This window comes from Mizuhopecten yessoensis, unplaced genomic scaffold (genome assembly GCF_002113885.1).
Source record: "Mizuhopecten yessoensis strain PY_sf001 unplaced genomic scaffold, ASM211388v2 scaffold6411, whole genome shotgun sequence".
Classification (NCBI taxonomy): Eukaryota; Metazoa; Mollusca; class Bivalvia; order Pectinida; family Pectinidae; genus Mizuhopecten; species Mizuhopecten yessoensis.
The window spans coordinates 26,876-39,491 of NW_018406536.1; the positions used below are offsets into that span (position 1 = coordinate 26,876).

The following is a 12,616-nucleotide window of genomic DNA, read 5'->3' on the forward strand; positions in this document are numbered from 1 at the left end:
CTAATACCAATCTTTTAAAATATATGCGTTAATATAATAATTAATATTTAAATATATCAACTTAACTTATTGATAATATTTTATATTGGTGTTAATTACACTTGCGGTAGAAAAATACGAAAAAGTTTGTGCGCGAAGCCAGTTTTTCACAGCTGCCGTTAGTACCGAGTTGTGTCCATAGTCGTTCCGACCTTAGTAGGTCCGGCCCCTACCCGGTCCGGCCCCGTATTCTTAGTCGTTTCGGCCTCATATATTATATATATGATTCATGTTTATTTGGAATTAAATTTTAAATAAAATTTATTTATATAATGGATAATTCATGTTACTCATTCAAAGAAATAAAATCAAAAATTAAAAAATACTTCACATTGTACATTTGTTGTCTTTTCATTTTACATGTTGTCTAAAACAAAATACACTTGTGTAAACATACGGAGTAAGATTGCTATTTAAGACACATTACAATCACTGTCTTTTGTTTATCTTATTACTTCGTGCGTTGGAAACTGTATGGCTTCTAGCAAACGCTGTGTAATCACCATGGGTGTATAGTCTAATCTAATTCCGTGGTCTACCGACGTTGTTTTTACTTTAAGTTGATGAAAGACGTTGATTTTTTTTTGTCATCACATCTTATTAAAATCGATCTTCCAAGTGTGAAGATGCAAATTTGTATGCTCTCAACTAAACTATTACCATTAAGTAATGACTATTACCATTATATATATTAGTTATAATTATAATGTATATGTTAGTTATAATTGTTAGATATATTTTGTCAGTTATAATTGTTAGATATATTTTGTCATTAAGTATATATTTTAGTAAAAAGTATTAGAGTATATTTTATCAAACCGTACATGTTAGTTATAATTGTTAGATATATTTTGTCATTAAGTATATATTTTAGTTATAAGTATTTAAACTCCCGTCTTCCGTATTGTTGATTGCATTATTTAAGGAATGATTTTTATTTTTTCAACATTTATGAGGTCATAACAACAATGGGTTTATGGACATATTGAATGAATCGCGTTAGCGATTCATGTAAAATATGTCCAAAAACCCATTGTTGTTATGACCTCATAAATGTTGAAAAAATAAATATCATTCCTTATATTTACATTGACGAATCCTTTCAGTGGATCGATATAACAACGAATAAAACAAATAAACAGGGTTTGTTCCTGCTTATACACGGGTGCAACGCAGTGGCGAGAACAGTGTTTTTTCGCGGGGAAATGTGACACTATCGTGAGAGATCTTAGCAACCGTCAACAACAATAACACAACAAAATGTAGTTCCATATTCAATGTTTATTTGTAGCACAGGACACGTGAATACGTGGATATTTCACAAAGCACAGTTCAATAATATTTTAAGATGTAAGAATTAAGCATCTAGGTCGGTCGTTCCGAGTGAGTAGTTTTTGTAGTGTATTACTACGCAGTGTGATCAGGTTACTATCAGTTCCCACGTGCTGAGATTCTATGAACACCTGTGTTATGCATTTATGAATGTAATTTTTGTCAATGGGTCTAAGCATACAGAATGTAAATATATTACAATATTACATAATGAACATATTAAATGTATCATGCTTTTTTTTGTCTTTTTAACCCGTACACTTGTACAAGTAACACAATGCAAAATGTAAAACTGTTACATCCAAATTTATGTAAACATTCGATCCATGCATAAAACATAGTTCAATGGTGATATGTGAAGAAAACACTATGGTGAGGCCGGAACGACTAAGGGACCGGAACGACTAAGGACGGACCGGGTAGGGGCCGGAACTACTAGGGGCTGGACCGGGAGAGGCCGGAACGACTTGATACGGTCCCGTAGTCTCTGACGTCGTGTCACATGGCTATGCAAAATGGCGACTGACAGAACACTTCCGTTGTTTCTTGCTGTAATATTTGGACTGATTATAGGTAAGATACACTAGGTACACCGCAAATTATTTACGAAATCGTATAACTTTGGGTGAGAAACACATAAACACCATCTAACATTGCAGAATACATGTTTATTTGCTCATGGTGGAATATCCGGCTCTGCAGAATCACGAACGACCTCTCTTGGCTCACAACACAGGAATTCATTGATTTGTAGACGTAAACTAAATTATTAGCGACGTTTTGTTGAAAGTGTATGTGTTGCTACAAGAAACACTGTGATAAATAATACTTTTTACATAGGAACAGGTTGATAGAACAATTTACTGATGTCGGAATTTTTAAGTTGAATATTGATCAATTTCTTTCTCGATCATAATCTTACTATTCTTAGACGCCGGGTCATGTGTCTTTCTGTCACTCGTAGGTGGTCTGTTGAGTTTTGAAGAGGAAGCGCAATATTGTTCCAGGAAATAATCTTTCAAACCGTTGAATATTGAAATCAGAAAAGTGAATAATACAAAGATCACTGATTTGCCTAAAATAGAAACAATAACGTTTTACATAACGAGGCCTATATGGTTATTGCCAGGTAAACGTATAAGGTGGCAGTACCCAGATCGGATCGGTACCCAAATCGGATCACTTTTTGCAAAAAATACTTATAAATAAATAAATGTGTCAACAAATCAGTTATAACAATGATGTTGTCTTAGAATAGATAGCCATGCACCATTTTTTGACAAATAATCAGTTTTTAAGTTCAAATAGTGCAAGAAAACGTAATTCAAACTCAAATGTGTCAATGTTTTGATTACGCTTTTAAAAAATGGCGCGTGCAACGACTATGCACTATATGTTTTGGGCTATAGGAATAAATTTACACTATAGAAATACTTTTTGTCACATAAATTATAAAGGTCATCATAAAATGTTAATATGCTGACAAAAAATATTCATTTGAAGAGTACGTATGATACTGCAAAATTCAAGCCGTGATCCGATTTGGGTCCCGACATTCGCAAAAACAGGAGACGCTGATTGGTGACTTCAGAGCGTTATATAAATATCTCAAGTGAGCCCCGTGTGCTAATTTCGTTTGTGAGAACACCCATCGATATTTTTCAATAATTTAATAAAATGATGGTTTGGTGATATCTGGCCCTTATACCAGACTTACACATTTTGACATAGTATGAAAACGTGGAATTCTCTGACACCGTTGGATAGAATCAATTTAGCCTTTATGATTTATCTGCTTTCACTTCTGCTTATAACTGATACATGATAGTACAGATGTAAATATTGCTTCACTTTTAGAAATCTGGAAAAAAACACCCAGTTACATTATCAATAGCATATTCAGTAAATAATTACAAGATTTTTAACACTGTATTGTTACTTTTGTACAGCAGGAGTTTTCTCCCAGGAATTAGTTGTGACACATGCTCCAAAGTATGTACACTTCCAAGAACAGTCAGAAAAACTACAGGCCAGTGATGTACCTAAAGTGATCTCTCACACCCTCGGACTTCCAGCAGAGGTAAGGGAACTAAAACTAATAAAATGTCTGCTGTGATCTCTCACACCCTCAGACTTCCAGCAGAGGTAAGGGAACTAAAACTTATACAATGTCTACTGTGATCTCTCACACCCTCGGACTTCCAGCAGAGGTAAGGGAACTAAAACTAATATAATGTCTACTGTACGTGATCTCTTACACCCTCGGACTTCCAGCATAGGTAAGGAAACTAAAACTTATACAATGTCTGCTGTATGTGATCTCTTACACCCTCGGACTTCCAGCATAGGTAAGGAAACTAAAACTTATACAATGTCTGCTGTGATCTCTCACACCCTCGGACTTCCAGTATAGGTAAGGAAACTAAAACTTATACAATGTCTGCTGTGATCTCTCACACCCTCGGACTTCCAGTATAGGTAAGGAAACTAAAACTTATACAATGTCTGCTGTGATCTCTCACACCCTCGGACTTCCAGCAGAGGTAAGGGAACTAAAAGTAATAAAATGTCTGCTGTGATCTCTCACGCCCTGGAACTTCCAGTAGAGATGAGGAAGTTAAAAGTTACTTATTGAAACATCTATAGTCATTTACACATCCACAGCGTTCCAGCAGGGGTAAGAAAATTGAAACTAATAAAATTTCAGCTTTGATATATCACAACCCTAGAATTCCAGCAGAGGTAAGGAAACTAAAATGTCTGCAGTGATTTCTCATGTCATCTCAACTAAACAAAACATTCTCTTGGTGTTAATGCAGAGGCCAGACAATTATATCTTACCAATAGAAATGTAATATATGTAATATTCTTACACCTTTGGTGTTACAGCAGAGGTAAAGAAAGGAAAATTTAGTAAATAAAACAAACATTCAATCAGGATTTTAAGTGATTTTTCCCTTTTCACAGGAGGTGTCATGGACTGGCATTAAACATGGATCATTGTTTAAGCGACCCAAAGCCAATGTTCTTATCTCCGTGACAGGATACGAGGGCATCAAACAGAATCCTCTCAAACTAAAGAATGTGGCCACGTATCCAGTCAAAAGTGTGAGTACTTTATATTATACGGTAATTTAGACAGGTCAGGCTGCAGATGCATGAGGGACTACGTTTCTGTCAGTTCATTGACTTACTTATATTGGCAGCCACTTTTATGTTAGAATGAAAAAGGAAGAACTATGTAGAAAGAATCTCTCGGGACTAAGTTTGGATGATAAAGTTTTATTTGTATAATTTCACACAAATATTTAAAAGAGTTTTACTACAGTTACTTTCATGGTACATGTATCAACATTTTACATAAACTGTTTGGTTTTCACTAAGACTCAGGTTATTATTAAGGAAGAAATATGTAGAAAGAATCTCTCGGGACTAAGTTTGGATGATAAAGTTTTATTTGTATAATTTCACTCAAATATTTAAAAGAGTTATTACAGTTACTTTCTTGGTACATGTATCAACATTTTACATAAACTGTTTGGTTTTCACTAAGACTCAGGTTATTATTGGCTTTTCAACACCGTAGAGACAGAATTAATATACACAACATACAATGTACACTGTGGTGAATCAAGTCTTACCCAGTGATTGATATTGCTTTCTTTCCGACTTTGAACATGTTGTTTTAAATTTTTTAGGATGTGCCAAGTTTGGATATTGTTGGACTTATGAACAACCTACAGAACGCTTTCTTTGACAAGAACCCTCTTCTCTTGGATGCTGGAGTGGATAACAATGTAATTATACATAGTATTATATTTCATATTAAATCTGTTCTGTTAAAATCTGAAAACAATTTACATGCATTAGTCCTGGTTTAGCTGTGACCGAGTATAGTTGACAGTGTTTGGTTTTGAGTGTGCCGGTAACTTGGTAGTTACTATATATGCATTCCTGCTGTTTGTTTGTTTGTTTGATCCCTGATCAGGTATTAATATTCTTAAATGTCATTAGTCACCATGGGTGATATAGACATAAAAGATCAGGTCAAAAGATACCTTGAGTAGCAACCGTTTAAGGAGGGGTTCCAGTTGATTTAGGCAAATTTGTAAAGTATGTCAATAACACTGAAAACTGGCAGGATACTGTCTCTAAAAACTATAAAACATGTTAGTTCTGGTTGAACAGGAATAACTTTTTTTTTATACTTGGATGATAAAACAATTAAATCCTTCAAACATATTGAAATATTCTAACTTGTTTTTCTTTGTGACATTTTGAGAATGACTCACAAATGTTTTCTGTTTTTCAATTGTTGCAGTTTTTTGATGTGCACACAGACTTTGATGTATTCCGTAAGATCCCCGACACGATGCGCCATATGGCTGACAGGCTAATGGACTCCGACTCTATCCTCCAGTCTCTCACCACGGGAACACTCAACTCATCCTCTCCGACCCACCTCAAACTCATGGGCGAACTCCAGATGATCCAAGACGTCTTCAGCACTGTAATAGCATAACCTTAATACTCCTCTAGCAGATTGATTAAAAGAGTTCGTTTGTTGAAAAAAAAGACAGACTAGTTTTCCACAGTTGTTTAACTTAGAAATAGGGATAGACTTGTTAGATATATGCTTTGGGAGGTCATTGACCAAGTACTTTAATTTTCTGCTAAGAATTTGTCGAACACTTTTTGATTGGCTAAATAATTAACAGCTGATTGTTAACTTCAGGTTGATTGGCTAGAACATTAACAGCTGATTGTTAACTTCAGGTATTCTAGTATTCCAAAACCTTTTTTGTCTGAAGTTTGGTTTTTATCTGTAACATATTCTAGTCATAGTACCAGGTTTCGTTCTGATCCAATAAATGGTCCAGGTTTCATACACAAACTGTTTTACACCTTTATTTCTTCCTTTGAATCATAATTTTTCTTTTAATGAAATGCAGGTGTCTGATAAACCAGAGCTACTTTCTTCCAAATCACCAGACCTTCTGTCTTTCAACATTGGTGGTCTACAAGATGTCGCTGAAAAACATGGTGCTGAGTCGTCTGAGGCAGCCGATGCTTCAAACCTAGTCACAGACTTTATTCACAAGGTTAGTGTCTTGTGTCATTTTACAGTCAGATATCGTTTATCACAACTGTGGAATAACATTTTAAACGTGACTAAACAACCAACTCTTTGTTCATTCTGGTCCTTTTAAGTTTCTTGAGATCTTTAATTACAATTATCTTGAAAAAATATTTTTTATGAAAAGATTGTGACAGTGTAGTATTGTAAATTATATAAAGCAGTTTTATGAATGTGGAAAGAGTTTATATGTTAAAAATTGTAGCTGGATAAAATTTCTGTACAGTTCAACCTGTATAATAGGACACAATATTGGTCAGATTAGACTCAATGTTAAACAAATTTGGTCTCATTTGATAGTTTTTATATTAAAAAAATAAGATTGCAGCAATTATCTTTTATTAGAAAGGATGTCAAAGATTTTACTATACTTATAAGGCTCTGGAAGTGACAAATGTTCATGTTTTATGATCCTAATTTTCTGTATTTGTTAGATCACAGAGGACTTCCGTAACCTCTACAAGGACAATGTTGTAGTGGAAGTGTTGACCTTGACCCCACAAGGAGGCTACGTAAGGAAGGCCAGAAGTCTCAAGGCCACAGCTGTAAGTTTTAATTTATACATGTATCATGCTGAAGGATGGATATTTCCTAAAAAATAAAAGTAATATGCAAGAAAAGAACTTGAAAGAAGAGTTTTGTAGTATAATCTTTGACCTAATAAGTTCCCTATTCTTTATAAAATGTCCCCTTTCATTTATTTGGTCCAATGGTCAGAATTTACCCATATACCTAGAAAGGTCTCTCCCACAACCACTGTAGGTTTCCTCATTCCCAACTCGCTGGGTAAACCTGCTAGGACTAAGGAGTTGGTTTGGTTACCCACTAGTAAGTTACACCCTGGATGTTATTTCATTGTTCAATCTTCTAATTATGACATCAAGAAACAAGGCTTTTCATTGTCATCTTCCATTGTGACATCATGATTCATAGTAACTATTCGCCCATCAGAAACGGACATTAAGTATTTGCCGATGAAATACGAGTGCTACAAGAGATAAACGTCCCGAAACTCTTGATGGCTGGTGATTATGCTTTATTAGGTCACCTGAGACAAAGTCTCAAGTGACCTATTCCGATCGCCTTTTGTCCGTCGTCGTCCGTCGTGCGTCTGTAAATAATTTACATTTTCGACTTCTCCTCCAAAACCCCTGAACCAACTTTAATGAAATTTTGCAAAAACCTTCCATGGCCAAAGGTCAACAAAAATAGTTGCCGGTTTGGTCCCAGGCCCCCAGGGGCCTGAGGGGCGGGGCCAAAAAGGGTCAAATTAACTGGTAGAATCAAATACTCTTCATAGATGGAAAGGTCTTCAGGTGCTTTACCAAAATTGTGAATTTCTTGACCCTGGGGTCTCACGTTTCCGCCTGGGGAGGGGGTAAACTTTACTATAGTTTATATAGGGAATCACATTTTGGACCAACATTTAATTAATTGCCATTGGAGGTAATTCAATTTAGGTTAGCTTTATCAGTATTGGATAGCAGTTTGATAGTATACACATATGAGCCCTGACTGACCCCCCGGGGCTGATGGGTGGGGCCAAAAAGGGTTGAATTGACTGAAATTTCCAAAATCTTCTTCTCAAAGACCCAGATATGGTAGAATCAACTTTAAACACTCTTCATAGATGGAAGGGTCTTAAGGTTTATGACCCTAGGGTCTCACGTTTACACCCAAGGGCTGTAGGGTGGGGCCCAAAGGAGTCAGTGTGCTAAAATTTCTTCATTTTCCTTGTTTAGAATCAGAGGTGCTAGTTTCAAATACTTTTTTGTCTTAAATCTGTATGCTAGATATTGAATAAGGGGGTTTAATTGATTTTTGTCACTTTGAATAATATTTCTGTACATGTTAAAAACAAAATCAACTCTCTGTATAAATATATCAGGTGACCGCTAAGGCCCATGGGCCTCTTGTATATCTAAGTCTCTATAATTTTCAATTTTTAAAGACATTCTGTAAACCTCCTCGTTGGGGAACCTATGTGTCCATTTTGGACATTTATGGAAAGTCTTTTGAAAAATCGGCAATCTTTTTAATATTCACAAGTTGCTTATAGTCCAAGGCTTTCAGTGAATATTGTTCAGACCAGGTCTGTAAATCAAGTAAAGACCTCACCTATATAGTATAAGTATGGTGTATCCAATTTTTTTGTTCACACTAAGTATACCCCACTGATTTCTTGATAGACATTTTGTACTGACTACTGTGTAATATTTTATTGACAGGAGGCGACAGGTGCTAGCTCGGAATTGAATTTATCCAAGGACTACGATCAAGACTACCCTAGCGTATTCAACATCATTCTGTGGTTTATGATCATCATGGCCATTGTGTTGTTTGCTGTCTGCTACGGCATGTGGAATATGGACCCTGGCCGAGACAGCATCATTTACAGGATGACCACCACACGTCTAAAGAAGGATTAAATCTTGTCGAGACCTCCATGTTTGATCGTCATAGCTATTTGTGTTTGTGGGTAAAGAGCCACAATATGTAAGGTGGTGTTTAAAGAGTTGAAGATATTTAATATCAATATTAAGATTAATATGGATTAATCCACTTTTTGACAATTAACTGGAGAAGGTAAAACTGTGAAATTCGATGAAAAATTGGAATTGAAGCCAGAAAATCTCCACCTTTAATCATATAGATTTTGCCAAAAAAATCACCACTGCTTCAGAAACTAATTTTATAAAATACATTTAACCGAACAACAGTCTGAATGTAAGATGGAAGAAAGTGAATTAGATTTAAACTGTAGATCAAACGATCATACTGATATTCCTTTGTAAAATGGTGGATATTTTTGCTTCAAACGTAGAGTGAATCTTGTATCTGTTTTCATATATGTTTACATGTATTTAGATAATGGTGTATCTAGTCGAGTCTTAACTGGACGTAACAAAGTACTATAGTTTGATTCAAAAAACGTTGCTATTTATTAACTAATATGAAGATGATTTCAATATATAAATTCATTGTTATAAGTTGTATCTAATTCTAGGTAAGTGGTTGCGTCGATCGTAGCTGTTTCTTTGATTGTGATGTGTATACAGTGTGTGGAGTGAATGAATGGTTATATAAATATTTACATTGATTTGTTTATCATTCCTGCTGTTTCAGTCCCTATCCCTTGTATAGCGTACTTTATATAAAATCCACCTGGTGTAGACGGAAGATGTTGTCATGTAACATTGAATTTTTATAATAATACAATCCTTAGAATTCCATTATCATTTTTCGGAGAATTTAGTTTGAAAATGTCAGTGATAATTAAGAAAACAGTTTTGACTGGTAATTAAATAATAATTAAACCCCCCAAAATTACATTCTTTGGAGAAATTTATATCACAAAATCAGTGAAAATTATGAAAACAGATGTGGTTGACTTACAAAATTCATTGTTTCAAGTACACATCTTCTGACTGCGCTGACTTTGTGAAGCTGACGATGTGATAGAGTGCTAGTACAGGAGAGTCCATCTCGCTGTGTATGTGTGTGTACATGTGTGTATATGTAAATGATTATATATTAATTAGCAGTCATTATCGTACTAATGGACCATTCATTGTATGTCATAGTATTTTGTAAGTCATTACACAAAGTTATGAATAATTGTATGAAAACATGTTACTTGCCCCTTGATAGCTTGATGTATGTAAACTTTAAATTGTTGTAGATTACAGCAACTTAGAATTAAACCCCCATTGCTGTTCCTTTCTATTTGAGTTAAAATCACTTGAAACACGATGGCAAAGACTTCTGTCTCTGCAGCATATTATTTAAAAAACGGGACATGCACTTTTGGTATCAGTTAATAAACTTACAAAATTTTACACATGTGGAAAGCTTAGAACCTCAAATCCTTGTAGACTAAAATTTTGAATCAAAGTACAGTGTACACAAAAGTTGTTTTTACCATAATTTAAAAAGTATTATGTAATACGAAAGTTGATTTTTGTAATGCTTACCTCCAGAAATATTAATAATTTGTAGCAACACACCTGTACCTATAAACCAGAAATTGTATCGAAGATAAATATTCTGTGCACAGGGTAATTTTTGTAAGTACATGTAGTAGTGTTGTTTTCATGGCAGATATATTTTCACAATAAATGATAAATGTGCAAGTTCAGCTAGACTGTGGACTTCTCTAGCAAGTTAACATTACATTCACAGCAGTTTCCTAATAACTGCAATTTCAGCGTTGTACAAATTTTACTTAGTCTTTTGACACGATTGGTAACGCAAGTGTGAGATGTCAAAAGAGTGTACATACTGCATTGTGCTGGGGATCTATACCCGATATCTGTGGTCGACATTCCTCCCTTATGTAATCTGCATTTAGATGTGCATACCATTCCTCTAGTCTATCAAATGGACTATTAACACATTTCTGTGATATATTTTACGACTGCATGCATTGTATAAGGCTTCCATTCTCTGATGGTTTCAAACTTTGAGTTAGAGGTTGTCAAATTACATACAAAAAAGATCCATTTTGAGCGAATTTCCTGAACGTTTCATACATCTTAATTTTTCATCATAGATCAATACATGTACATTCATATCTATCCACTGTATTGAGTTTTTCTTCTAAAATGTAACAAAGCGGAAAGTTGAGCTGGTAGTCCAGAAAATTACATGTACACTGTAGGCAGGCTTGTATGGAGAGTAAAGTTGTTTCAGATTGAGGGTATGTAGTGGAGAGTATTAAGGAAATTATATGACAGTTTATAGTATTGATCTCTATTGTAATACATGTATGTGTATCAATTATATAAGCTGCCATCATGGTCGTCTGAAAAGGCATGCTTCCCGAACACTGATAGTGATCAGGACGGAGTTGAAAGAAGTTCATTCGCTAGTGATCAGGACGGAGTTGAAAGAAGTTCATTCGCTAGTGATCAGGACGGAGTTGAAAGAAGTTTCTTTCGCTAATGATACTTTTAGATCAAACTTGATTTTTTGAGGATTTGAGCATTTTTGTGAACAAGAATTATAGAAGGATATTCGTTTTGAGTCCCAGGAAATCAATATTTTGTTTTTAGTTTTTTTAATTATCAAATATCTGAAATTCAAATTTGCATTAACTAGAATGTCATTACCGGGTAAACTAATGGTGCTCAACCCAACTAACTTTATGAACTCGTCATGGTAATTGTACGTTGTTGTTACTCGGATCTATTCATTTCCATGGATTCAGAATGATTCACCCAAGACAAAAACTTGAGAAGAAAACACTTGCATGTTTAAAACAATATGGGTAAATTTATATTTGAAAATTTTGGACAATTAAGTCTGATACACCGAAGTCAGGACCTAATTCCTTTCAAGATTTTCTAAAGCGAAAATGTCCAGACTAACGAGGGTTCATTGAATTGTATCTAAATATAGATAATTATTATAACATTTAAGCATTTTTATGATATTCTGATTTAATATTTGCTTGTAATTTATATATATAATGTGATAATTTTTTTGTTTTTATTATTCGAGTTTATTTTGGTCCACTCATTCCCATACTTGAAAGTAAACTTAGTCTTCTTTTTCTTGTTTCAAATGCAAGAAAATTACCATTGTTGTACATCAGTGTGTGGTGACAACAGTACCAAATAAATATTAAATGACATTTTACCAGTGTAGATGAATGTTAAGATATTCTCATCCAGTAACCAGGAACAAATGTATCCCTATATATGTTTAAACTAGATCATTGTCTCATTTTCTTGCATATCACGAGATATTAAATTGCACTTATGTATGTACATTGGTGGGTAGATTTATCATGATAATAAATCCAGTATAAGGTACAATGTTTGTCTTGTTTTACTTTGCTACATTAGATCCTGTCATACACTGTGAGTTGTGTAAACTGAACACAAGACTTTGATTTGTTTGTGTTTTACGTCCTATTAACAGCTATAGTCATTTAAGGACATGCCAGGTTTAGGTGGTGGAGGAAAGCTGTAGTTCCCAGAGAAAAATCATCGACCAACCGCGTCCGCCAGTACCTGGCGACTGCCCCTCGAACCAGTGGTCAGACAGATGCCTTAACCACTGCAAACACAAATCACAGGTGTTTATATACATATACTTACATTT

The 12,616-nt window shown here is 34.7% G+C and overlaps 1 protein-coding gene across 4 annotated transcripts; it reads left to right on the plus strand.

The window, feature by feature from the left end:
- Window positions 1–1,837: 1,837 nt before the first annotated feature.
- Window positions 1,838–12,327, plus strand: LOC110452106 (renin receptor-like). 4 transcript variants are annotated; one of them, XM_021500429.1, is made up of 8 exons: window positions 1,838–1,944; window positions 3,321–3,451; window positions 4,339–4,479; window positions 5,070–5,168; window positions 5,693–5,881; window positions 6,324–6,473; window positions 6,943–7,053; window positions 8,737–12,327. In XM_021500429.1, exons 1-8 carry the CDS (start codon window positions 1,887–1,889, stop codon window positions 8,935–8,937), a joined length of 1,080 nt encoding a protein of 359 aa, XP_021356104.1. In that variant the 5' UTR covers window positions 1,838–1,886; the 3' UTR covers window positions 8,938–12,327. The 4 variants fall into 4 exon arrangements, with proteins under 4 accessions (XP_021356104.1, XP_021356105.1, XP_021356106.1 ...); XM_021500430.1 differs by having other exon boundaries at window positions 1,839–1,944; window positions 3,324–3,451; XM_021500431.1 differs by lacking the exons at window positions 1,838–1,944; window positions 3,321–3,451 and adding an exon at window positions 3,858–3,914.
- Window positions 12,328–12,616: the final 289 nt, after the last annotated feature.

Bases quoted from the DNA above. Each gene is read 5' to 3' on its own strand.
- LOC110452106 (XM_021500429.1), top strand. From the start codon at position 1,887: ATGGCGACTGACAGAACACTTCCGTTGTTTCTTGCTGTAATATTTGGA. The intron at 4,480-5,069 runs GTGAGTACTTTA...TAAATTTTTTAG, and splicing joins CCACGTATCCAGTCAAAAGT to GATGTGCCAAGTTTGGATAT. The intron at 5,169-5,692 runs GTAATTATACAT...CAATTGTTGCAG, and splicing joins ATGCTGGAGTGGATAACAAT to TTTTTTGATGTGCACACAGA.